We start from the raw sequence: 27,406 nt of genomic DNA on the forward strand, positions 1-27,406 counted from the left end.
AGCTAAAGACCACGCAGACGTCCAGGAACACGGCAGAAAAGGTTTATTTATTTTATCTTTATTATTTTCTACTTTAAAATGATTACAAACAACAAAATGTAGCTTAAGATTGAGAAGATCATGACTAGCTAGCAACAGTCCATTTACAGAAGGTTTAAAAAAAAAAAAGTCAATAAAAACATTTCAGAAATATATTCACGCATTCCTAAAGCAGAACCCATAATTTTTTAGATGTTTTTATATTGCAAAATATATACTGGTTAACCTTTAACACAGATAGGTTAGCGAACCATACAGACTCCAACTAATTAGCATAATTAGCATTACCGCCACCTTCTGAAATTAAAAGATTGTCTTTAGATATTTTATATTTTGTCCTCATTCAACATTTCCACTGTTCATACGAGTAGACATAGTCATAATTCTTTTGACTATGTAAAGCTGCTTTGCGGCAATGAAAATTGCTAAAAGCGCTATACAAATAAAATTGAATTGAATTGAATTGAACATAATCAGACGTAAGTAGACAAATCCTGTACTTGAGTAAAATGGAGACACCAAAAAACAAATATGCATTTAGTTGTGCACTTGAGTTAAAATAGGAAAAGGAAAATAAGTCACGCTTATGCAAAATAGTCAGCAGGTGGCGATATTCCCACTTTTAATACTACACACCCGTGTGGTTAGGTAAAGAAACGCCATGCAGAAATGTAGTTAAGTAAAGGTATGAAGTATTTGCTGTACTTTCAGTGAAGTTCTTGAATTCTTGAATCTTGAGTTCCTGTACTTGAGCTTGATGGATGATTGTGAGTTTTTTTTAACTACATGTTAAATCTCGCTTCATCTCCAGGATAAAGACCTAAAAGAAAGTGTAGAGAAGAATCCGAACCCCGCTCCGGTGAAGGTTATAATAGACAAAAAGCCGGCTAAGAAACATGGTATGTAATGTGTGCTCATGTCACGTCCTTTTTTTTGGACTCACAGTATTTAAATGACTTGTGTGGTTCAAAAGAATCAATTCGTCACAGACGGGGAAATTCAGTGACGTCTAGACGATCAACACTCACATTTAAACCTAAAACAATGTCAAGGGAAACTGAAAAAAAAGAAGATGGCCTTATTTCTTTGTTGTTATATATTATGTAATACGAGCGTTAGTAGCGGTCATGGACGGGTAAAGAGTTTCCATAGTGTACGTCCTTTTTTTTTTTTTTTTTTCAGAGTAAACCATGATGAGTTGTGCTTCTGTGTTTGTGTTTAGAGGATTTGTAGGTGGATCCTGTATACTCTGCTTACACACAGCAAACTATCGCCTTGATTGGATTTGTTGATTGACGGGTATAGCCACGCCTACCTCCGGGGAAAAAGCACTATATTTGTCCAAAAAAACGCTAAATGCTCAGACATAATGTGGCACAAAAACCGTTCAACATTCTGATTTAATTTATGGTGCAGGTTAAACTTCAGGCAGATATCTAAATACTGCAAAAGTTTTATTAAATTCTGTCTTTGTGTGATGCTCTGGTATAATCCGACTAGACAGACATGCAGATATGCAGAACAGAAAAAGCAAAAACTTCCTTTTGTGATGTTCTAAGCAAGAAATAGTTTTTTAAAAAAAAAGATTGAACATAAAAAAGACTAGACTATCACCCTTATACATGTTTGCAATTTTATCAAAGAATTAAGCGCTTTTATCAGGCTTTTGATGAGCTGTTCTGTCTCTCTCGCAGCTCCAGTCGCGGTCTTGGGTCCGATGCGATCTGCTCCTGATGCCGAGGTGGTGAAATACTCCGTCTCTAACTCGGAGCATATCGTTCCCAGCCACAACATAAAGGACATCATTAAACATTATCAAACTCTGCCTGAGCCTCCGCAACCGGAGAGCAGGAGGTGTGTGAGTGTCCACATTAACACCAATAACACCTTAAACGTTTTCTCGGTTTATCACCTGTAACAGCAAAACCATGTGTGTTTTCTTACGTTACTTACACTTATTCAGTTCCATAGGATTTCTCGTACTGCAAAAATTATATTTTTGAAAAAATTATAAAATATAAACTGTTTTTGAATCTTACATCCTTGTTTGTGTATCCATTGCTGCAATACAGAAAGGAGGGCAAAGTTTTTGCGAAGAAGGGTAACCCACACGATGAGGCCCTACACATTTTAAAGACTCAGACGTACATTCCTCCTCCTCCGCAGGTAATAAACTCTTTCTGTCTGATTCTGGAAATGATTTACCTTTCTGTATTTATAGACAAAACATTCGCATTGCTAGGTCATTATGTTTATGCTTCTGGCCTGTGATTGATCAACCAGGCAGCCAATCAGAATCCTACATGTGGAGTGTAAGGTTAGGATCACTTTCCACCTCCATGCTCGTCCCTGATGTTTATTTCTCTCTACACTATAAAACAATGCTGAAGGTGTTTATTATCCCAAACACACAATAATCTCCTCTGAACAGTTGATATTGAGATGTATATCTGCTCCTTCTGCTCTGTAAAGCTTCATAACGGCTCTAATCTGAGGTGCTGGTTGTTAATTGATGATTTCTGAGGCTGGTGACTCTAAATGATCGTCCATGATCGTCTTTTGTTAGCATTGATCTAAAGCTAATGCTAGAGGTGTGCGATTTAATTGAACTTTTGTACATCGTTTTGATTCATTTAGGTATTTTCATCGAGTTTTTGATTAAGAATTTAATTTACATTTTTTAATTATAGAGGGAAACTTACAAACTTTAAATTCTTTGTAAAGAAATATATACTCCAGCTTTTAGTGAGAAAATGCTAATCTTTTTTTTTATTCAGAGTTTATGTGTGGGTGGTGCAATACTGCCATCTGCTGGACTGGAGTGTGGAGCAGAAGATTATCGTTTAGTGCGAGATGCGATGTTTAAACAACCACAAACAGAAGTTATTAAACATTTCAGTGTTTATTGGATACTTCTTGTAGTTTTTAATAGCTGCAAGAAATACAGCTGCTAGAGAAAAATCATCCAATAATCAATAAAAGTGGTACTGAATCAAACCGAGTCCACCTATGCTTCACAGCTCGAGCCAATACGCGTACATCCTGTCGTGTTTACTGCCGGTGCTCTGAGCAGACGTTTTAAATTGATGTCACTTCCCTTTATCGCAGAGAAGAGCTCCAGCTTCTGCAACTGGATCTAGAAAAACTGGCCTTAAACCAACACCGAGCGCTAAAAAGAGAGCACCAGAACCACCGCTACAAATACCACCAGGTACCAAAACACACTACACATAAAAGATGATAAATCAAATTAGCCACATAAAAATAAGTCACATCAGTGAATGAAAATAAAACGGACACGCAGTAGAGGCTGTTTGAAAACAAACTGGCTTATTTTCTGTGTGAATGAGTTAAAATGAGTTTTTTATCCTTTTATATCTTAGTGGGGACCAAATGTCCTGACAAACATATTAATATCTGGCAGTTTTGTCTCAATAATTAAAGAACTTTTTTCCTTTTGTTTACCGAGTCTAACCTTCAGATAACGTTTTAGACATTAATAAACTACATGAACAATGACCTCAGTGAAATGTCCCCACAAGGACAGTAAACCAGAATGTGTGTGAACGCAGTGTCCCGAGATCTGCCTGTAGAATCAGAAAGCATCCAGACATCGCTCCATCTCAGCAGCGTGGACGAATACTACACGTACACCAACGTCTCGTGGAAGCTCTACGTCAGGAAAGAGGTGCGAGTTTTAGTTTATTTCAACTATTGAAAACTTTTAAAACTAACACACATTTGGTTTAGCTGAACTGAAATAAATGTTTCTGCAAATCATTAGTCTTGTTTTTTCTATTATGTTTATACCCAAATTGAGTGTCAATCAAGGTCGTCTTACCTGCAGAATTATCTGATGAGATGAAATACAACAAAAAATGTGTTTTTTTAAGTTTCTTTTATCATCAATGAGATTTTACAGTTGAAACAACGACACAATTTTGTAACAATCATTTAACATCTATAACTATTCCTGAAGAATGTTGCACATGCTTTTATTATTTATTGTAAATATAATATAGCCAGTATATTTACAGTAATACTCATCAATACTTCAGCACAGTGACTATGTAACGTGTCTTTGTGTGTTGTTTAAAAAATAAATTGTGACAGTATTAAAAATAAAAAAATTGAACCCTTGTTTTAGGTGTTTTACCCCAAGGACAACTGGACTCACCCACTTGTGTTGGACATCATATTTAAGCAGGTAAGAACAACACTGCCCCCTAGAGGTAGTCTGGTTATTACTGATCAGGGACTTTTACCAAACCTTAATCATATAAACTGATATGGGCTGCAGTTCTGCTGCTGCAGGTGGTTCAGCATGAAAAAACCTTTTTATTAAAACAGTTAAGACATTGATTTTTATGTGGGGAAAAGTACACATGTTCAGATTATTAAAATCACCTCCATTTAATTCATGCCTCTGAGATATGGATAAAATGTGGTTTCATGGTGGTTTCCAAAAAAAAAGAAAAAAAGAAAAGAGCTTTAAATCCAAAAGAAGGAAATGTTAAGTATTTGCTGATGTTTTAAATGATGTTATAAAAATAATAATAAAAAACAAAACAATAGGAGTCTAATATACTGGCCATATACTGTATCGAATAGTCCTAGAAAACAAAAAGGCTTTCACGATTATTATTCATTAGACTAAAAAAACAAATAGCACTTAATCCAGCACACCAACTATACAAACATGACTGAGCAAAAAAAAAAAAAAAAAAAATAGGTCACACAGGCAAAGAAATAGTACATATACACATGATCACACGCTTTTATGGTTGTTTTCAGTTGTTTCTAGAAGCAAATAATAATAATAATAATAATAATAACAACAACTATATGCTCATTTTGAAAATTCTACATTTTTGCGAAGTCATTCCCATATTCTGTTGGTGGTAAAAATTTTGGTTAAAAAAGTGATAATAACGTTTATTATACCTGACTTATCCGAAAACCCAAATACGCAGTTTGATCTTTATATTCTTTATTTGTTTTGTTTATATAATTCACCGCATGTTTGTGCATCAGGGATTTAAATGGCCCTGGTTATTACAGTAGGTGTGGACCTACGATTCTTCCCTTCTGCGTTCGGTTAAGACGTGTCCTGCCTTTTCACTCCCTCAGATCGTCAGTGACATGTTCTCCGAGGCCTGCGTGCGCATCACTAAAGAGGAGCGTCTGAAGATGAAGGGCTTGTTCAGTACGTCAGCTTGAAATCCTAACGTTTGGACGCTTTAGCCCGAGTGTCGTCTGTAATATTGATATTGATGTGAAGCGCATGTGTGTGTGTGACAGCCCAGCACCAGATAGAGCAGAACACACATGTTCAGGATGAAGGAGTGAAGAAGGCCGTGGTCTCGGCGGCACGAAACTCGTGGGAGATTTACTTCTCGCGTCTTTTCCCCGCATCGGTGAGTCCTAAATACCGTAGAGATACAGATTACACTTCACGACCAAAAAGAGATTTCATTCATTACTAATTTATTAAGTTAAAACATTAACATTTTGGGGACGTGGAATTCTAGGAGAATAATCAGTATTGGTGTGGGTTGATGATGGAGTGATTATTTATTATAATATTAAGGACAACACTCTATTTTCTTATCCCTTTCGAATTACATTTAATGTTGTAGAAGGGTCCTCGAAACAAGCATTTAGTCCACGCAAAAAAGGTCACTCAAACCAGACTTTATAGAAAAAACCTTCAAGGGTGAAGATACGTTAAGCGTGACGTACTCCTTGCTAACTGTTTTTAGGCTCTGATTGGTCGACAGGGCAACATGGGTTAGGGATATATCGCCACCTGCTGGTCTGGTATGCACTGACACTGTGTGTGTTTGTGATAAAGATATATTTTTTAAAACAAAGGAGAAAAACACAGTTTAAAAGCTTATTCATGTATAGACTAGGCTCTAATGACTGTAACAAAGCACCGACACTGGAGACTCCTTCCATATTAAATGTTTTTTTACATGCCCGCTTACAGAAACATTTTCTAGCCCTTCATACGTATCAGAGATCTGAACTGTAAGTGTCCTGATCTTCGAGATCTTTAAGAGAGAGTGACTCTTTATTTTAAAGTCACTGAATTAAGTTGACCTGTACAGCTTAGGTAATATAAATGTTAAATTATTAATGAATGATAAGTATTACGTTTATTTTCGGATAATTGGAAAAATAATCAGCTTTGTGCCGATGTTCTAAACTTGACTTTATTATGTAACCCTGTTGTTTCCGTTTTATTTCCTGTCTGACTCTGACTCGCATGTTTCTGTCGGTGTGTGTCACAGGGCAGTGTAGGTACAGGGGTCCAGGTGCTGGCCGTCTCACACTCCGGAGTCAAACTACTGAAAACCGTGCACAGCAGCGCCAAGGTTCCAGACTACTTCAGAGTTCTGAGATCATACAGGTACATGTTCACTATAACACTCTGTGTTTAATCTACAGGAGTGAACATTTCTGGAATTCCTTTCAGGATCAATAAAGTATCTATCTGTCTATCTAAGAAAGGTTTTGTCTGTACATTGTGTCAGAACTTGCTTTATGTCTGTATGTCTGTCCAGACATCTTTTGTCTCAGCATCATCCAAAACTGTCTGGACAGAATTGACTGAATCTCCTGCAGTCCTTAGATCTCTACCTGAAGTTTAATCTGCACCATCAGTGAATCTAAATGTGGAGTAAAAGTGATGTTATGAACAGTTATGTGTGGGATTTAATAATCTACTTTATAATAATCTACTAATGCGCTACTGTCTCAATGTAAACAAACACCTGCACCAATAGATATTAATTAGAAAAGATAAAGTGAATATTTTGACTGGGATTAGTTCATATTTTCACTTTGGCTGAAATAACAGCGCTGAAGTGGTATAAGTGAATTTTAATACGCTGGAGTGGTTTTAAGACAAAACTTCATCTTTATCCTTTGATCTACTTTTTCCATTTCTCATCTGTGATTCACTCTCCGATTACCAAAGAAGGACAACTTAGTGTAAACAAGGCGTAAACCTGAACCTCTCTGTCTCCTCTCTTTCCCATCGACTGTAATAAGATGAAATGAGGGAGATTCAAAACTTTGCCGTGAACTCGGTACATTCTGTACAATTTCCTAATATTTAGCCACCAAACGTTTGTAAATTTTTTTTTTTTTTTTAATTAAAGGGTTACAGACAGACATGTACTATTAATAATAATTTAAACCTCTTTAACCGTCATCGACAGGTTTAATACTAAACATCAAACGTTTAAAACGTTAATGAGTGTAAAGATTATATTTAGTGTACAGATTTGCCTGGTTATGATCAGGGTGAGGAGAACACATCCGGCTTATTTATCTCTGCTTTCAGATACGCCGACATCCTCTTCGTCACCATCCCGTCTCCCCACATGCTGGAGTTTAATTTGCTGAACGAGAAGCTGATCCTTTTCTCTGCTAAAGCTCCACACATCAAGCACATGGTCGATCTCTTCATCTCTCAGCTGAAGGAGGTTCTTCACTTATGGACCTGAATTTGAAAAATTGATTTTATACTAAAAAAGCTCGTGCTTTTCCACTCATGTAGCAGAAGCGCGTTGTACAGTATTTCTGTTTAATAATCACTTTCCCCCCCTGAACCTCTCACCCTCTCTGCGTGTTCCTCCCTGCAGGACTCGGAGTACGCCGTGGCCGAGAGGAACTACATCACCGAAGATCTGGCCCTGCTCAGCCTCCATAAAGGAGACATCATCCGCTTGCAGCCCATGGACGGTCTGGAGGAGGGTGAGCCTCGGAGTTTCACACACATGTATAAAATAAATCACGCCGTCCTGTTAAACAGGCTACATGTACACCCTTTAGGTCAGTTTTACGGATGTGTGGTGAAGAAGAAGGTCGTCTACCTGGAGGAGGTGAACAGAGACACAACGGACTTCGGTACGACCTGGAAACATCGGATTTATTTCATCATATTTGTTTTGTCTACTTAATGTGAATTTGTTATTGTTCCAGGCTGGAGGTTCGAGCCCGTGATGAGTCGCAGCGGTGCGTTCCCCGCGGACTGCGTCATTCCGGCTTCGGCTCCGGATTTCCTAAATCTGCCCTCGGACAAGCAGGGAGACATGAGGACCAGAAAGAGTCAGGTGATTTAATTTAACAGGTGCTGCATATGAGGGTCAAATATATATATATATAATGTCAAATGATCATCTCTTTGTTTACCGTATGATGTTTACACAGTGTACAGAAGGGTCTGTGCTAAAAGCGTCTCGTCTTCTTTTAGGATCATTTTGGTGATTCTGAAGTGGACACCAGCGTCTTCCTGGACGGTCAGTACACCATGGTGGAATTTGCCCGCAAATACTTCAGGCAGTGGGGCGGTGGCAAAAGGTTTCAACAGTTACACACACACACACACACACACACATATTACACAAGTACACGAGATTGTGTCTGAATGACATCATTAATGTAGTTACGTGTCTTTTCATGTCGCTAGTGAGAAATCCAAGAAAGAGAAAGGAGGCGGAGACATTGCGGAAATGATCAGATTCAGCAAGGTAGCGCGTACACACACACACACACACACACACACACACATGTACAGTAATAAACAGAAGTCATGCTGAAGAATATCATGTGACAAAAACAAAAAACAATACTTATACACACATGAAGAGAGTCGCCATACCAGTTGTGCGTAATTGTTTGGTCACATGACCATAGACCTGGGTTCGAATCAAAGGTTCATGTTTAACACCAACACTGCTAAACCTCATCCTGTCCTCAGAACCCCATCCAGGAGTCGCTGATCGAGTTCACAGAGCCGAACATGAACCGCGTCGCCTCGGAAACATTCCTGGGTGAGAAATCCGTCTCTGGGTTTTTATTTATAATGCAAAAAAAATCATTCAATTCAGTTCAGTTTTATTTGTATAGTGCTTTAAACAGTCGACAAAAATCGACGCAAAGCAGCTTTACACACTCAAGACTTATTTAAGTTCATAAGAAATGTGATCACAGTTTATATACCATTGTAAAATTAGCACCCGCGGTACAGATTTTAGCGTAAATTTGGTTGAGTGTAAAATCCAGCCAAGTGTGTTTGAATTATCATGTGGAGTTGTGAAGCATGTGAGCTACAAAACACTAAACCACTGAAGTTATAGCTAGACGTCCCGACGGGAACAGTTCGGACTGATCCCACACTGTGTTGCTTGTCTGGATCAGATTTTATGGTGGGTGTGTGTGCTCGCGGTACTCCGGTTTCCTCCCAAAGACATGGCGAGTATGCTAACTGTGTGTCCATGGGTGCATGCTTGTGTACCCCACCTAGTACCCCAAGTTCTCTGGGAAAAGGTTCAGACTTGTACACACACAGCAGTAGAGAGAATGAACAAGGGAGAGATTTTAGAGCTCGTAGGGAAGCTGATTATTTCTCTAAAAGGTTTATATGTTCATTTATTTGTTGTGTGTGTGTGTGTGTTTAGCCATCATGAAGTTCATGGGTGACCATCCACTCCGAGGCCAATCTGAGCATTTTGTCCTCTGCACCTTTCTAAAGGTAACAATCACACACCACAATCCCCCGTATTTAGTGTATAAGTCAATATATTTAAAGTATGTTTCCCTCCAAATTAGTTTGTCTCTCAATTCCCGCCTTCCAGCCAGCGCTCCCTAATCACACGCAGGTAGAGTTGAAGGGCTGACATGCTAACGCACTGTTTAAAGCGCGATCCGCCCTCTTCTACATGCATGATCTCACAGATGCATATGATTGGCTGGTGCTCTTGTGATTGACGGGGAAGAGCGAATACTCCCCTCCCATTTAAGATGCATGCACATACACCTTTTCCGCTCGTTCACAAACCTGGGATTTGCCCCAAACTTTCTGACCAATCAGATTCAGGAGTTTAACATTGTTCTGGTGTAATACGAAATGAACACTTTATCTTTATTTTCTGGACTTACTGATGACGTTATGATTCTGCGTGTTGAGACGTAAAAGTGTAATATGATTTTTTTTGTCTATATTTAACAGTTAATTAGCGAACACGGCCTGATGAGGGATGAAGCGTACTGTCAAGTACTCAAACAGATCACTGCTAACACCAGCCCGAAACCGTAAGACACTGAACTTAATGCTAATATTATATTAATGTTAATATTAATGTCAATAATAATGATGCTGTGTGGTGATAATTGACTAAAAATCATCTTTTTGTTTTTAATAGTCGTTTGGTACTTCTTATTAATTATTGTCAGGCAAGAATGATGGGAGAATTAACATGCAGGACTTTATATCAATGTTTTAAAGTATGAAAGGGCAACCTCTGAGTCTAACACAGAAGGGCTAAAATGTGCAGTTCCTCTAATGACCACTAGGCTCTAAAACTGAGTGAGTCCCCATAAAGCCCCATGTTAAAATGCTCAACAGAAATAATTGTGTTTGCAGCCTTATAAAAAAAAAAGGTTTTAGTCACCATAGCTCATCAGTTACAATTATATTATATTAAGCCATAAAATAATGCATAATTAAAGGTGTTGGTCTGATTTCAGAGACAGCTACGTCGCAGGTGTCAAACCGCTAGCTGTCTACTATGCATCATTTTAGCTAACCAGCTAGCTGGAGTCCTTGCAGAGCGTTTATATTCACGGGACGATGTATAGTAGGGTACGATGACGGGGTTTAATCAACTGCAAAGTCACTTTAGCATATAGGTTATTATTAGCCACTGTAGCATCACTTAGCTAAGCTTATGTTAAACTAGCTAGCTAGCAGAATGTAAACAAATTATTTAAACAAAGCAGAAGTATTGGGATGTGCTGGATCAAGTGGTATTTTATAACCTGAATGTTACAGGTTTAAGCCCCAGCACCACTAAGCTGCAAGTGTTTTACTGCGACTGGCTTTTTACCGCTTTTGATCCAGGGGCCACTGTATCATAGCTGGAATACGCAAACATAGAACGTCACCTACTCATATACATTTCACATGACTCACAGCGCCCCCTAGTGCATGAAACATGTTAAAGTATAAAAAAAGGTGCAGACTATTCTCAAATACTACGTTATTAATTAAACAATTGTCTCTGTGTGTGTGTTGTGTAGAGAGAGCAGTCAGAGAGGCTGGCGTCTGCTCTACATTCTCACAGCATACTCGCCGTGTTCCGAGATCTTCCGTCCGTTCCTGCTTAAATTCTTACAGGACGCATGCACAGGCTCGGGGTCTCCGTTTCAAGGTACGAACAAACATATATACGCTCATACGACCACCATGGGAGCTTTGGTTTCAGAGAGGAAGCTTTTTATGTGTACGTTTTCACGTGGTTCATTCCCAGGCATTGCTAAAGCGTGTGAGCAGAACCTGATGAAGACGCTGCAGTGTGGTGGGAGGAGTGTGTTTCCCAGCAGCATGGAGCTCAAAGCCATAGTGGTCAGAACACACAAACGTATCACTCAATGACTGACTATAATACTAACGATGCTAGCTGATGCAATGTCGCTAAAGATTTTCTAATGATGTGATTCTTTCAGGCTGGGCGAAGCTCAAAAAGACAACTTTTCCTGTTTTCTGGAGGAATTGAGCGCCACCTAAAGATTAAAACCTGCACTGTACGTCCTGTTTCTCTCTTCTCCCCGAGCGAGTTCTGCGATTTCTGATTAATAAACATTGTGTGTATTTGCAGGTGGCTTTGGACGTCATCGAGGAGTTGTGTTACGAGTTGGCGTTGCAGCGGCTGGAAGCCATGAGCGAGTACACGGTTTTCATAGTAACACACAGAGGTACGAGCACAGACGTCTCGAGGTTTCTTGCTTAATTTCAACATGACTGAAGTAAGTCGGACTGTTTTCGTTTTCACGCGTCACAGGTCAGAACGTGAGGCCGCTGAATAAGCGGGAATACATCTTAGACGTCAGCACGGAGGCCGAGATGATCGACAGCAGCTACAGCTTCTGGTTCAGACGTGTGATCTGGGCTCAGGCGCTCAAGTTCGACAACGAGCTCAGCGTCACCGTTCACTACAACCAAGTACGAGAAGTCTGCAGCTAAGCTGGCGTATGGTTTATAGCAGCGTAAAGAGCGGCTGAAATAGACATAAGCTTCTTTTCTTAGCTTCACTAAGCTTCATAGCTGGACTGCTCAACAGCTCTAGTGTCAGTTAATTTATCTATACTGAAATTATTTATTAGCTAAGCTTCCTTTCATTAAAAATAAAAAACACACACACACTTAACTAGCCAATATAGTCCTGTTATTGCCTCATAGCCCTATTCAGTTCATATTTTATCTTAAATGTATAATCCTTGTAACGGCTAGATGTTTGTACGTCATGACAGATCTCTCTGGTAGTTTTGTTTTAAAATGCACATATTTTTTACACATTTCTAAAAGGCGTACTTAGTCACATGGTTTAAGTACTTGGTCATGTGACTTGGGTTCATTCTAATATTTAAGTACTTAGTCACATGAAAAGAATTAATTATAATATTTAAGTACTTAGTCACATGAAAAGAATTAATTATAATATTTAAGTACAGTAAAACCTCAGATTGCGAGTAACATGGTTTGCGAGTGTTCCGCAAGACGAGCAAAGTTTTGTAAAAACTTCGGAATTGTGGGTAATCGTCTTCCCTGCTGGGTCTTAGAGCTCGTCTCTCACTGGTATAATTAACATCCGTGCGTGTGTGTACTGTTTACTATAACACTGTGACCACGTGTGTGTGTAAAGCATAGTTTATTTTGTGTCTGTATGTGTGTGTGTGTACAGCGTGCGTGTTAAGCAACAGTGAGTCTCATTAGAGACGTTAAAGATCCATTTTCTCTCTCTGTGTCGTTGTGTGCGCGCACATAATTTCACACCGTACCACACACACACAAACAACGCCTGTGCGCATAAACGGAAACACTTATCTGTCAGAATTTTTTTTTTAAAGATAAAAGTAAAGTAAAGTGCAGGTTAATTTGTTTTATTTTTACTTTATATTTTGTATTAATCATTTTTGTGTATTTATTTTTTTGGGCTGTAGAACGAATAATTTGAGTTTACATTATTTCTTATGGGAAAATCTGAATTAGTCTACGAGTGTTTTGGAATACGAGCCTACTGCCGGAACGGATTATGTTCGTAATCCAAGGTTCCACTTTCCACTGTTGAGTTCTGGCAATACCGCCATCTTCTGGTCTGTATCTTTATCCTCATTTCAGTTTAAATCCTCTTTTCTAAGCCAGTCACCATTAACAAACCCGTTAAATACTTTCTTTCTTCTCCTCTATTTGTATTTCCACACACATACTTCACACATATTTCTCACTCAAACTTTCCAAATTCTGATTCCCAGGAAAGCTACAGATCTTTTAATATTTAAGTATTAAGTCGTGTGACTAGGCCTCATTATAACAATAATTAAATCATAACCATGGCTGAGACGGAGCTAAAAGAGAGAGACGCAAGCAAACACTAAGAGCTTCTGTAAAGACGAGACACTGAAATGGCACTGAACACTGTTTAATCAGAGCGGACTTTGTGCAGGTCAGCAGTCTGCACTTTGCATAAATTAATCTTCAGCACTATTTCCAGTTTCATGCAGCGTTGCATATTGTGCAAATTTAAAAACAAAAGGTTAACTTCTATAAGTCTGCATAAAATCATAAGATAATGTAGAGTCTTATTACAGACTTCAGTCTTAACTTCCTGCATTAACTTCCTGATGTTTGGTTTGTGTGTACAGGTTCTCCCGGACTACCTGAAAGGTTTACTGAGCGTTCTCCCGGCTGAGAAAGTCAGCGATCAGCAGTTTCATCAGATCGCTAAACTCGCTGCGCTGCAGCACAGAGCCAAGGACGTCATGGGCGCTCCCACCATGTACGCTCACACCGAGCTTTCATACACACCGCTGTTTAACTCACAACACCATGCAGTCCTGGGGAGATGTTTAGAATGAGCTCAAGTTCGATCGATAGTAACAGAACGCAGTCATGAGAGTAAACACTCCCTTTATGTCTCCATATAATCTCCTGATACACTAATGCACTTATCCCAGTGTGTCACTAGCGCTTGGACACCATCAAAGTAGAAAGTTCTCTCAGAACGCCGGAGACGTGATCAGACTGTCTGTTATTTATTTATTCATGATTGTGTTTCAATGACTAATGGCAAAATAAGACCGTTCTGTAACATGCTCTGATTGTGTGTGTGTGTGTGTGTGTCTAGTCATGAGCTGGTGGAATATATTCCAGCCCAGGTGTTTAGCAGACAGGGACCTCAGCAGTGGATGCACCTGCTTACACAACACACACACGCCGTGCAGAGCCTCAGCCCTCATCAGGCCAGATCTCAGTTCCTGGGTATTTCCATTTGCATGCGAACACACACAAACACACACACTTTAATTCTGAACAGTATGTTTAAATGATATCTCTGTGTTATTGATTTTTTTTTTCTATAAGACCATGTCAGTGTGTGTTTTATTCCTCTTACACCACAGCGCTCTGAGAACATGTGATACAGAATCGAAGCAAAGCATTTGATTAAGTTTGGATTGTTGTGTAGGGAGATGTTTGTGTGATTATTTTTTCACCACATTGGAAGGAGTCTCCAGTTTCAGAGGTACTTTTGAGCTGTTCTGTAAACGGCTTCAGGACAGAGAAGTAGCGTGTGTCTTTAGTTAATAGAATAAACTCACTGATGTGATGTGGTTTAATTCAGGGGAACAAAAGACTTCATGAGATCAGTAATGAGAAGACCATGCATTGTTTTAGTCATGTGTGTGTGTGTGTGTGTTTTGTATTCCAGGATTGGTGTGCGCGTTCCCCATGTTCGGATCGTCGTTCTTTTACATCCTGAGTAGTAACGACAGCACCATCTCCACCCCATGCATCCTGGCTGTCAATCAAAATGGCCTCCACTTCCTGCACACAGACACTCATGTACGTGATTCTAAAAAAATAAAACTATAGCAATAAATCGGAAACCTGTACGAGCGTTGAGAGAAAAAACAGTCATGGTTTATTCTCTGTCTTTTACAGGCGGTGCTGGTGAAGTTCCCTTTGAAGCTGGTTCAGTCGGCGTACACGCAGCGGCCCAGCGCGGGAAAGAGTTACCCGTACGTGGACATCTTACTCGGGGACACGCGGAACCACAGAACTACACAGTTACAGCTGGAACAGGTCTCGCGCACACACACACACACACACACATTTTAAGATGTGACAAACCAAGTGTGGGATTTATTAGCGTTGAATCGCAGCGTCATAGTCGACGTCTTTAGTGTTCAATATAATAAATAGACGAGATGGGGGAAATCAAATCAGTGACGTGTCCCGATTGCTTTGTGTGACAATTTCTGCACGCCACACTGATAAAAAAAAATTTTTTTACATTAAATGTTAATTTATCTATGCATGTTTGCATTGGAAGTGGAAATTTGTGTTGCAATTTGTGTATAATCCTGCAGGTGGCGTCAGCTAGACTATTCACACATTGGCAGGCAGGCAGCATCCTGTGGCATACAAGCAGATTATTTGTGAAGGTTGTTTAGAATTATAAATAAAAGAGATTAATATAAAATCAGGATATTTATAAATAAATATGTTATTTACAGAATCGCAACACAAATCAAATCAGCACATGAGTATCGTGATAACTACGTGCCGCGCGTTCCCTGGTGATTTAATACTTAGCAAGGGAAAATGTATGATGTATTTCCTTATATAATATTACATTTGAGTAATTTCAGCATTTAAATATGATATATACTGGCATTTTTATCACATCTAAGAACAGTCTTAATTACAACCTTTTAAATGAAGAACTATTGGATAAATTTGCTCATATTTAAGATTTATTTTCACATTATCAAAAAGTTCCTATTTAATAATATATCAAATAAGACACTCAGTTTTATTGGAGGTAGCATTTTCTGACACACTGGTAGCAGTTTCTGATGAGTCATTTACAAGTTAAATTAAAAACACTAATTAAATTTAATGTACAATAAAAATATTACAAATGAAAATTTTTTAGAAATATTCATCCCACAAGTCGCTAGCAGCAGCAGCATGGCTTTATGGGCAGCGAAACCTGACGTATTTTTTGGTATGCGTATGTGCGATAAGTTTAGCTAGGACAGAATTATGGGTAGGACGGATTTATGGGTAGGACAGATTTATAAAACATCTAACAGGCGAGGGTAAAAACACGAAGACGAGACAGAACAGTAACAGAACAGAAAATATCAGGTGAACTGATCACAAATCAAACACAGTGCAGGTGATTACATTCATTAAGTGACCAATCACAGGATGTGAGTCATTGTACAGTATATACAGTACACACACATATTTCCTTTATGTTATTCCGTATGCGTTGTGTTTGTTTGCAGGGGCTGGAACTTTGTCGTGTCATCGCCATGCACGTCGAGAATCTGCTGCTACGTCAAGAGAAACGGCTCACGCTTCCTCCAAGTGAAATCACGCTCCTATAATAGCACTATTGCCATCCCATAATCCATGCAGTCGTTATAGCAACACTGTACAAGACAACACGAGCAAGTCAACTGTAACGGCGACTGGAACTGAACGTCATCCTGCTCCATGCTGACTCTTACAGTCGTATTAACTCCAAACACTCCTGATGAAGGTTTATATAAACAGGACACGACTGGTTTGATGTATATAACGTAGGACTATGCAAATTTTGTATGAAATGTGTAAATATACAGTATATTTACGCCATTCTGTGACGCCATGTGTGTGATTGTGTATGGTGTTTTGTGTTTACGCACAAACTGCTACTCAGGAGAATACAAAACAAAAAATTATTATTATTTATATGAAATCTATGAAATTTTCTACAGAGTTGTGAATTATTTATATGAATAAATATCTGACAGGTAGGTGGTTATGTATTTATGCGAACTGTAAGCAAATTATGACCAAACACACACATACAACAACCTTATATATACTATTATTATATATATTAAATGACTAATGTTTTTTGATTTGTTTCCTTTTTTTTTTTTGTTGCTGTTTCTTATAATCCAAAAATATTCCGCTATCAGAATTTGTTACGAAACTAAGACGAAGTGTGGCTGCGAGACAATGGCATCGGCGCTAACGATTTTCCAGGAAGATTTTTCTTTTAAAAACTTTAGAGAATGTTTGTTCTAGAGCTAAGAAAGAACACACAAGTTTTAATTATTAATATTATTATGATGAAATAAATGCACTTCCAAAGTGTGAATGCCAAAACAAAAATCGCTTTCATGTCTGTAAATAAATCTGCTAAAATATCAGCATGAAAAGAAATCTAAGATGGAGGGAACGTAGCATGCATCCTTAAGGTGAGTTCTTAAGGTGAAATGTCCTATTGTGAAACACATTGTCCTATAGGAAATAATGTAACTGCAGATAATTTGTTCCAGCCACCCAAAAATATTACCAATTTCCAACACTATATTAATATTTTTTGCATATAAAAACAACCTAAACATTTAGAAAAGACATGTAAATGAAGTAAAATATAAAATAAATAGACATTAAACCTCACTTAACCTTAAAATTCTAAAAGTGAAAATTGATGAGGCGTGACGTCCCTATGCCGAGGGGGGGCAGAATGATTCAAGAGGCCTGGTATGCATTAATTTTATTATTATGAGCTTACTCTTATAACCTGTTTACTGTGATTAATTTATTACTTCCACCATCAGGCTCTAACACCTATCCGGCTAATCGTAGCAGGGCGTGGCATGCACCACTGTTTACTGCCAGTCAGCTTCTCCATCGTTATACTGATGAGATCAGAAATGTAATCAACCGGTGACTAACTGCATTATAGACTGCATGCAGTGCAGAGAGCTGATTTGTATCAAATCCCCTCTTTGGTTATGAGTTCTTTCTCTATTACAACTGTGCGATGACTTCATCGAAATCTCTTCTTCAAGAAAAACAAAGTGTACAAGCTGGTCATGGTCTCTCTAATGATAGTTATTATGCATATGAGTATCTCCCATAATTAGAAATTAGATTTTTGTAGCATAATGTGAGTGAAGCGCACTCGCTTCCTGCCTTTTGAGTCCTCGCGCTGGTCGATAGCATCTGCTGAGCTTACGACTCGGATCATGAGGACTGGTTTGCGGTTTGAGAAAAGGCAACTTCAACCTGTACCGCTTTGTATTCACAACACACAGGTTGACAGTTCAGTGTACTTCAATGTGATTCTTTGCAGCCCAGTGTCTAGATAGTGGACTATCTGACCTGTCATTCCCAGTATGTCCGACTACAGAACTGTGTGTCCAAGACAGTGATCTGCAGCACCGGAGCTCCCCAGGGGACGGTACTGTCTCCGTTTCTTTTTACCCTCTATACATCCGACTTTAGATATAACTCAGAGTCATGCCATCTGCAGAGGTTCTTTGACGACTCTGTGGTTGTTGGAGGTATAAAGGATGGTGAAACCTCTGAGTACCTGTCTGAAGTGGACGACTTCGTTTTCTGGTGCGAGCGTAATCACATCAGGAAAACAAAGGAGATGGTTGTAGACTTTAGGAGAAGCAATCTACAAGAAAGGACAGAGCCGGATGTACTTTTTTCGAAGGCTCAGGTCTTTTAATGTCTGTAACACCATTCTACAGATGTTTTATGAAACCGTAGTGGCGAGTGTTGTTTTTTTTTACGCTGTGGTCTGTTCAGGCTCTTCTCTGTAACTCGTACACTATATGGATATTCACTGACAGTAACAGTAACACAATAGGACAATAATACTTACCTGTATTAATAATATGATAATTGCAATATTACATCTCGATAAAATAGGTAATACAATATTACATACATATCTTGGATTACTGTGCAATATTAACAAATGCTCTTGGACATAGTAATTACAGTCTACTGACAAAACCGTAAATATCAAAGTTATTTATAATTTAATTTATTTTTTCATCATCTCTACTGATTAGTAACATTGTTTCTTTTCTGTTTGATGAGTTAGCTTTAGGTGGGTTCACACACGTTTGGCCTTTAGAGTTTTTGAGGATGTAGCATTAAGCTAGGCTGCGCACATCGGTGTCAAAACGAACACACCCTTCTCCGCGCGTTCACGTGCTTGTACCGCGCATGCGCAGCGCACAAAACAGTTTACGGTAAGCGAGTTGTGCACCGTTTTACGGCACCCCGTTACACACCGGAATGCAACACTCGGGCTCCAGAACTCAACCTGATCAACGGGGATTTGTTTTCATTACTGCACTGAAACTCGGATTAGCGACACCGCTTTAATCAGAGCCGCTCTTTAGTTAGCTGTAGCCGAGTTAGCACGCTAGTCAGGTTTGCAGTCTGTGTAAATGTGCTGGAAGCCTAGTTATAAATAAATATCTCGCTAGCGAAAGACCTTAACTTTGTATTACTTAGAGAGTAACATTGAGCCGAAAGCGTTTTAAGTGCAAGCATGTCAGTTTAAGACCAACAACAAACACCAGAGTTATGTTTTTATTTCTCTTCGGGTTGCTAAGCTAGCCACTAGCACGCGCAGCTGACCCGCACCGTGCCTTCAGTCACGTCGTTCATGCTGCCTTCAAGTTCTCTCGGAATGATGGTTCATTACGGATTTCCCACTTAGAGTTAATTAATAACACAGCTTAATATTTTCACTCAATGAAGTTGTTATACAGTGTTAGTTTCAGTTTCAGAGCCGCTGGTTGGTAGGTAAAGCGTGTTTTTTTTTATCGATAAATATAGATATATTTTTATATTAGGGGAAAAAAGTTTGGGTATTTTTATATCTTTATATAGGATACGTAACTGTTTGGATGTTTTTTGTAAAATAAATCCGATATAAATGCTTATTATATGTGAATGTTCATAAATTATATTGGTTATTATTAGATTATAAAGTGTAATATTTAGACTAAAGAGGGGGAAAAGGCTACTCCTTATTACAGGAATACGAGGAGCGCCTGAACGCTGCATTAGTGTCGCTAATAAACTAACTAACATGGGCACGTGAACGCGCTTTATCAAAACAATTAAATTAATATATTTTTTAAAAAAACGCCGCAGCGCAAACGCGAGGAGACCGCAAAACCACCGAACATGTCTGCGGGTGGTGGCTTCATGGATCTGCGGGACAAGCTGAAGTCTATGACCCCGCACCGGGAGAACCAGAGCGCGCCTGAGAAAGTCTCCTCGGAGCGCGGCGGGGCGAAGAAGCGCGCGCGCCGCTACACCGGGGACGCGCAGCAGGAGGGAGACGAGGACGCGGACTCGCGCGCGTCGCAGGCGCGCAAGGTGCGCAGCGGCATCACGCAGACGCGCGTGTTCACGCCCGACGAGTGCGCGCAGATCGAGGCGCGCATCGACGAGGTGGTGGCGCGCGGCGCGCGCGGGCTGTACCGCGAGCACACGGTGGACCGCGCGCCGCTGCGCAACAAGTACTTCTTCGGCGAGGGCTACACGTACGGCGCGCAGCTGGAGAAGCGCGGCCCCGGCCAGGAGCGCCTGTACTCCAAGGGCGAGGTGGACGAGATCCCGGACTGGGTGCACGAGCTCGTCATCGAGCCCCTGGTGGCGCGCGGCATCATCCGCGAGGGCTTCGTCAACAGCGCCGTGATCAACGACTACCAGCCCGGCGGCTGCATCGTGTCCCACGTCGACCCCATCCACATCTTCGAGCGGCCCATCGTGTCCGTGTCGTTCTTCAGCGACAGCGCGCTCTGCTTCGGCTGCAAGTTCCAGTTCAAACCCATCCGCGTGTCCGAGCCCGTGCTGTGTCTCCCGGTGCGCCGCGGCAGCGTCACCTTACTCAGGTCAGACTCCGCCCACTCACACCTGGGCACACCTGGGCACACCTGGGCTAGTGTGTAAGGAGAGTTCAGAGGTTAAAGCTAAAAATAATCTGCTGATCCTTAATGTAATCAGTGATAATAATAATAATAATGTTTCAGGTTAAAGCCCATGTTTATATCTGTCTGTTTTTAAGTCAAAGTGAAAATACGAACTAATCCCAGTAAAAATATTCACTTTATCTTTTCTAATTAATATCTATTGGTGCAGGTGTTTGTTTACATTCAGACAGTAGCACATTAGTAGGTTATTTTAAAGTAGATTATTAAATCTCACACATAACTGTTTATAACATCACTTTTACTCTACATTTAGTTATGGTGCAGATTAAACTTTGATCTTACATACAGACAGAGCAAATTTTCAATGAAGATATCATTGAAAGAATGAGTTCTGATCAATCTACAGAAAAAAAAACTTTGTTTTATTTATATAGATAACAGTCAGGGTTTTTTGTGCTGTGTCGCGGATCAGGACAACAGCAGCAGGGAAGCTTTAAAAAGAAACAAAGATGCTGTAATCCTTCAATTAGTGTAATTATAAATTCTAATTGTTATTATTAAGTGTAATAGAAGTATGGCCATGTGCACTTTAACAGCTACATGATGAGAAACAGGGTTTTCTGTGGTACAGTGCAGCTAGACTAAAAAAAAAAATGCTGCACCATCATTCCCTTTAAGTTTAACTGAAACAACAGATAAATTATGTTTATGTACTTTATAATTGATCCTGTCCTGATTTTCCGTTACAGCGGATACGCGGCTGATGACATCACACACTGCATCCGGCCTCAGGACATCAAGCAGCGCCGAGCCGTCATCATCCTCAGGAAGTGAGTAGATAAACTATTCTGATCAGCTTTTATCAGGACTTCACTCTGTGTATTACAGATGGGGAAACGATTCAGTCATGAGCCGCGATTCTTTTCTGTGCTGATTCATATATCGCCGAGAAAAGAGAGATGAAGGAAAAAAACCTAGAAACAATAACACTAGAGTTTGAGATAGATTGAGGTCATTAGTATAAACCAAAAGATTGTCTGCTTCCCTTCTTCATATATTATATAAGAATAAATGTGAAAAGTTCATTGTGGGGGGAAAAAATTCAGAATCTTTATTTAAATCAGTCAGGCGATTCCAGCTAGCACAAGGCTTCGTTTGTCCCTGGTCACATGATTACCAGGGAACCGACACGCACCTCGACGCGACGCTTCATTTGGACACGCCCTCTTCTGCTCGACACACGTTTTGATTTCTCAATTTTATTCGAATCAGCATTGAGGGAGCGCTGGTTCGAACCCCGGGTGATGCTGTTTTCCTCTCACAGCCGGAGGCACAGAGAGAGCTGATTGGCCGAGCTCTCTCAGAGGGGAGGGATGAGAGGTACTCCCACATTAATCACGGCTCTACAGCCAATCAGGGGCATATGTGAGCTCGCGCATGCGGAAGGAGCGGCTAGCGCTTTCCTCCAAGTGTGTTACTCCGCCCCTAATGGTGTGTGAGCGAGCAGTCAAAAAAAAGATGCGGTCGGCTCGCGTCACATGGTTCGGAGGAAACACGGGATTGCTTTCGCCCTCCCGACTGAGTGGTAGTAGTAGCCTTAATGTGGGAGCCTCCTAGTGACGCGGAGAAATTGGCTACACAACTAGATTGGGGAGAAAATCGGGGAAAAAGAATTGGACAGGACTAAATTATAATTTTTTTCAAATAATAAAAAAAAATAATGTGTGTATTTTATTTATTGGTTGATTTCAGGACGAGACCGAACGCACCTCGTCTGGACACGGCTTCTCTCGATCTGTTCTCCAGTCAGACGTCTGAGAGACGACACGTCCTGAAGGCAAAGCGCTCACACCGTAAAGCCGACCCAGATGCTGCACACAGGTAGGGGTGTGTGTGTGTGTGTGTGTGTGTGTGAGAGAGAGAGAGAGAGAGCGTGAGAGCGTGTAAGTTTGAGAGTGTGTGTGCTAGGTGCGCATTAATCACTCAAACAAACCTGAAATAACTAAAGAGATCCCGATGGTGTGTGGTGTAAGAGGAGTGAAACACTTCAGGATGTGCCGTTATAGAAAAGTAATCAGCGTCGGCATGGTAACTGTAACACCCCCTGCACCTCTCTCTCTCTCTCTCTCTCTGTGTTTCAGACCTCGTATATTAGAGATGGATAAAGAACAGCACAGGCGTTCTCTCCTCCTCCAGCAGAGTCGTCACGGTGACGATGAGGACGAGGACGACGGCGGCTCCTCTGAGAACTCGTGGAGGAGAGTCGTGAACGCTCCGTCACACTCTGAACATACGCCGTCATCTCGCCGTGTGAAGATGAGACGCCACTGACGAACGATAATCAACAATCGACTGTTAGTTTAATAACAAAAAAAAAAAAGCATAGTCACATCTGACGGGTCGTTAAACGTCAGCACATGTGAGGTTCCCAGTGAGGAACGGGCGCTGCTGTGGGCGCGCTCGCTCTTATTTATATCGTTTTTGTAAGAACAGAGCGCGTTTTTAGTTGAAGGTCTTACAGCGTCACAGCGTTCGGTTCAAACCTCTGCAGCAACACAATCAGATACAAATACAAACTGGTTTAATGTTTCCCATTGGGGATTTGTTTTTGTTTGTTTTGTTTTTTTGCGTCAGGCTGTTTGTTGATCAATTTTCAGCACCTTAATGCGCGACCTGGAGCTCGGTGTTTGAAGGAACTGTACATTTTTGGAGTTTTTCAGTGTGTGTGCGGCGTGTGTGACAGGGTGCATCGATCCCGACCTCATTTACAATATTCTCAGAAAATAAGTCTCAGAAATAAAAACACAAAAAAAATCTCAGACAGTAAATGATGCCAAGTGACACGTTTTTACGATTTATGATTCAAACAATCAGAAAACATCACAAGTGGGAGAAATTTCAGTATCCTCTTACAGGTCACATAACCCGGTGATGACGATTAAACAGCACAAGGTAGAACACGAAAAACTTCTGCGAGTACTGAGACACGCCCACTTCTTCTCATTTAATTAATCCGAAGTACGGAGTGCTGATTTCCAGATGATCACGAGTCCTAAAGAAAGGTACTTGATCTAATAATAAAAAAACAAAACAAAGATTGATTTATTTAAGAAGACAGAGTGGAAACTTTCAGGTTTGATTAGAAATGATTATTTAGTATGATCACTACAGATGTGCAAAAAAAACTGAATTAAATATGATATTTTGAGACAATATGTTTTGTGTTCTTTTTTTTTTTGTTTGGATTCAGACGAAGGACTTTTTCTATTTTGTGGGATTTTGAAAGAAGGATTTAAGACCTGTCGGTTCAGACGGAGTTGAAACTGAGTATTTAATTTGCGTGAAGCTATCGCGGACTTTAAAGCCATGAGTCTGATTAAAATTTTAGTTTTTTGTTTTCTTTCTGTTCATGCCTGTAAGTAATGATGTTCTGTTTTTTTTGTTTGTTTTTGGGCGGGGGAAAAAAGACGAGAAGTTGTGCTGTGGCTCGAATGATGATAAATGTGTATTTTTGCATCACAGATGTACAGGCCTGCAAAGAAATTAAAAGAGACGAGTGAGTTTTTTAAAAATTCTGTGTTGTACATGTTTCTTTTGTGTGTGTTGTGAAGTCACAGGGATAAAAATAAAAACAGTAACAATAAAATCAACAGACAGTTAAACAATCCAGAGGGCGGTGTTAAGTTCTACATTAAACTTTCATCAACTATTTAACATTTTAAAATGTTTTTGTTGTTGTTAGTTTTTTTTTGTTTTTTTTTACAGATAATTAGCTGCGATGAGTCTGGACAAGGGGAATAAACAGCTATGTTTTTATACATTAGGTATAAACATTATTGATATTCTGGGTTAGGGTTTATGGTTAAGTGAGAACAGTAACATTTTGTATTCATCTAAATTGTACACGTTTCAATAAATAAGGTGTAAACACTGGTGGATAATCAGATTAAAAGGCAAGAGGAAGCAAACCATCCAAATAAAACCTAGCTTTCGAAAAACGACCTGCAATGCTGCATCAGTGCTGCTGTCTAAATATAACTAGCGATGAAAGTTCTCTCACATGACAGTGTTTATAACACAGGGCACTATGCCACTTTAAAAGGGTGATAATAGTTCTGAGTCAAGTTAATCCTGAGTAAATCACATGCATGAGGAGACAGAAAGCCTGTTTAGGTTTCCTCTGCACTGCCGATTCAGGACGAGGGTTCAAGTCAGGTGACCCATCAATCTCCGGCTCTGGGTGCAGTCAGACAGCGTGGGGCACATCATGCATGGCCGTGCTGGAATAGGATCCGCAGCTCGAAGGAATGAAAAAGTGAATTTTTTTAGATCAGATCACCATTTTTCTTAATAATTAATGCTTCTTATCTCCTGATCCATGCTGCATTTTTAGTAAATATTTATTAACATATATATTTTATTAGATAAAAAGAAACATTTTTTGCTAGATACAATTTCATCCCCTTTTATGTCCGTAGTGTCAGTTACGTTTTTTGAATTCAGATTGGTCACTTCCATGTTGCAGAAATTTCAGAAGTAGCTTCTTTGGCCACACACATTTTCTGTATTATACAGTATGTATAACATAAAAAAAATAAATCAGCACCATTACTGTGTTTTCTGCCTGTTTATTTATTCTTATTGTTCATAAATTAAACAATTAGCCCTAATTAGCCAGGGTAAATTAACCCTGCTCACTTTCCCTTCCATTACTCGCTTAAGGCTGATGAAATAAGTCACTGATAAATATTACAAAAAAGATCCTCTTTTAACAGCTTTAGTCTTTAGCACACTATGACGTCTTTAACTAAGAGAATAAGACACATCTATACGCATCAGCAGAACTTGACAGTGATAATGTTCTTGTATGTGTATGTTTAGAACATTTTTATCTCATTATACACCAGGGCCCATTTATTTATCATACTGATTTTATTACTTGTGACCCATTTCAGATTGATGGGATCAAAAACGGCTCGGCAATTCACATGATTACAGGAGAGTTTATTAAAGTTACACTTTTGGATGGTCTGTAGCCAACAGTCTTCTGGAAGGAAGTAAAACAAGAAGAAAACCAAATTAGACAGAAGAGCAGTGTTTACTTTTAGCTTTACATTCAGTGTTTGGAAAATATTTCTTCTTTTTGCCATTTTGTCCATTTTTGTGCTATAGAAACTCTTAGGCCTCTTAAAAGTCCTCCTCTCTACTCTTAACAATTTTTACCTTAGGAGCTGTTTTTAGGGATAAAAAGTTTCATAAATAATTTTTATCCCAACTAAGATTAAGTCCTAAATTTAAGGGGATTTAGGGCCAGTCCTAGGAGCCTTAGGGGATGAGACAGGGTATACCCTTGATGAGGTGCCAATCCACTGTAAATTCAATTCAATTTTATTTATATAGCGTTTTTAACAATGGTCATTGTCTCAAAGCAGCTTTACAAAAATTAAAGAATTTATAAGCAAAGAAAATATTTGGAAGTGTGTATGTGTGAGAAAAATGTGTCTAGATAATAATGAGATGAATGAATGAAATGTCTCTGATGAGCAAGCCAAGGGTGACGGCGACAGTGGCAAGGAAAAACTCCCTGAGATGGTAATAGGAAGAAACCTTGAGAGGAACCAGACTCAACAGGGAACCCATCCTCATCTGGGTAATAACCGATAGAAATAACATCATGTGTGTTGTGCAGGTGAAAGTACAATATAACAGAAATTCTTTAAATTAACATGAAGTCCAGTTCAGCACAGGGAGTCAGTAGGTGCAGAGGGCAGATGGGGGTCTGGATCACTGGGAGCACAGGAGCAGGATGTGTAGCTCCAACCATCATAAAGCAGAATCCAGCTGGAGCTGGTGCTTCTCTGGATGCCTCAGGATCCTCGCAGGGTTGGCCTTTGTCTACTAAAGCTGGCACAATCGTCAGATGCCTCGAGATGGGTAGAAAAATACAGAAAAGATGGAGAGAATTAGCGTAGTTGCCATTCAGGATAGATGTACTGGAGTATGAAGTTATGGGATGAGTTACGCGTATGCCAGACACATTACACACAAACACACATTATAGACAATTTGGAAATGGTAATTAACCTAATCTGCATGACTATGGGAGAGGAAACCGGTGTATCCAGAGGAAACCCAAAGTCTCACACATCGACCTGAGGCAGGAATCAAACCCTTGACTGTAGAGGTGCATGGCTACAGTGTGAACTACCACGCCACCATGAAGCCCCATCTGGAAGTCTATAGGAGCTGGTTCTCTGAACGATGTGGTTGGGCTGCAGTAACTCACCACGACTTATGACCACTGACCTCTGTTGTTACTGACCTTGCAGTTACAGATGAGTACCGGCCCTCCGCCAACTCTTTCCTGGACTGTTTGTCCTCATTGGGCCGCACATGAAGACACCCTATTTGAAGAGTGGCATTACCTCGGTCCATCTAGGAACCTCTGTAGTCCAGCTGAGTCTGTGTCAGCAAATGGTGACCCTCGTATCTATTCCCACTTTATGACCATGGTAGGACATAAAACATCTCTCCT

The 27,406-nt window shown here is 39.9% G+C and overlaps 2 protein-coding genes across 2 annotated transcripts in view; both read left to right on the top strand.

The window, feature by feature from the left end:
- myo15ab (myosin XVAb) overlaps window positions 1-16,769 on the top strand; it is a 45,296-nt gene extending 28,527 nt beyond the window's left edge. The window contains exons 39-67 of the mRNA XM_053476797.1: window positions 1-41; window positions 851-938; window positions 1,734-1,893; window positions 2,112-2,205; window positions 3,148-3,250; window positions 3,612-3,727; window positions 4,187-4,246; window positions 5,170-5,245; window positions 5,341-5,456; window positions 6,336-6,454; window positions 7,394-7,535; window positions 7,695-7,806; window positions 7,885-7,959; window positions 8,035-8,165; window positions 8,306-8,412; window positions 8,522-8,582; window positions 8,813-8,885; window positions 9,513-9,586; window positions 10,064-10,146; window positions 11,134-11,264; window positions 11,364-11,458; window positions 11,560-11,637; window positions 11,712-11,808; window positions 11,895-12,055; window positions 13,756-13,889; window positions 14,238-14,371; window positions 14,820-14,953; window positions 15,053-15,193; window positions 16,408-16,769. The exon at window positions 1-41 is cut by the window's left edge and continues 253 nt beyond it. Coding sequence (XP_053332772.1) covers window positions 1-41; window positions 851-938; window positions 1,734-1,893; window positions 2,112-2,205; window positions 3,148-3,250; window positions 3,612-3,727; window positions 4,187-4,246; window positions 5,170-5,245; window positions 5,341-5,456; window positions 6,336-6,454; window positions 7,394-7,535; window positions 7,695-7,806; window positions 7,885-7,959; window positions 8,035-8,165; window positions 8,306-8,412; window positions 8,522-8,582; window positions 8,813-8,885; window positions 9,513-9,586; window positions 10,064-10,146; window positions 11,134-11,264; window positions 11,364-11,458; window positions 11,560-11,637; window positions 11,712-11,808; window positions 11,895-12,055; window positions 13,756-13,889; window positions 14,238-14,371; window positions 14,820-14,953; window positions 15,053-15,193; window positions 16,408-16,509 — 3,038 coding nt within the window. The 3' untranslated portion in view covers window positions 16,510-16,769. The remainder of the gene's footprint in view (window positions 42-850; window positions 939-1,733; window positions 1,894-2,111; window positions 2,206-3,147; window positions 3,251-3,611; window positions 3,728-4,186; window positions 4,247-5,169; window positions 5,246-5,340; window positions 5,457-6,335; window positions 6,455-7,393; window positions 7,536-7,694; window positions 7,807-7,884; window positions 7,960-8,034; window positions 8,166-8,305; window positions 8,413-8,521; window positions 8,583-8,812; window positions 8,886-9,512; window positions 9,587-10,063; window positions 10,147-11,133; window positions 11,265-11,363; window positions 11,459-11,559; window positions 11,638-11,711; window positions 11,809-11,894; window positions 12,056-13,755; window positions 13,890-14,237; window positions 14,372-14,819; window positions 14,954-15,052; window positions 15,194-16,407) is intronic.
- Window positions 16,770-19,144: 2,375 nt separating this feature from the next.
- On the top strand, window positions 19,145-23,962 carry alkbh5 (alkB homolog 5, RNA demethylase). The gene is made up of 4 exons (XM_053476476.1): window positions 19,145-20,832; window positions 21,621-21,701; window positions 22,624-22,752; window positions 23,013-23,962. Exons 1-4 carry the CDS (start codon window positions 20,120-20,122, stop codon window positions 23,200-23,202), a joined length of 1,113 nt encoding a protein of 370 aa, XP_053332451.1. The 5' UTR covers window positions 19,145-20,119; the 3' UTR covers window positions 23,203-23,962.
- The last annotated feature ends 3,444 nt before the right edge of the window (window positions 23,963-27,406 follow it).

Source organism: Clarias gariepinus, chromosome 18 (assembly GCF_024256425.1).
Source record: "Clarias gariepinus isolate MV-2021 ecotype Netherlands chromosome 18, CGAR_prim_01v2, whole genome shotgun sequence".
In the NCBI taxonomy this organism is placed as follows: domain Eukaryota; kingdom Metazoa; phylum Chordata; class Actinopteri; order Siluriformes; family Clariidae; genus Clarias; species Clarias gariepinus.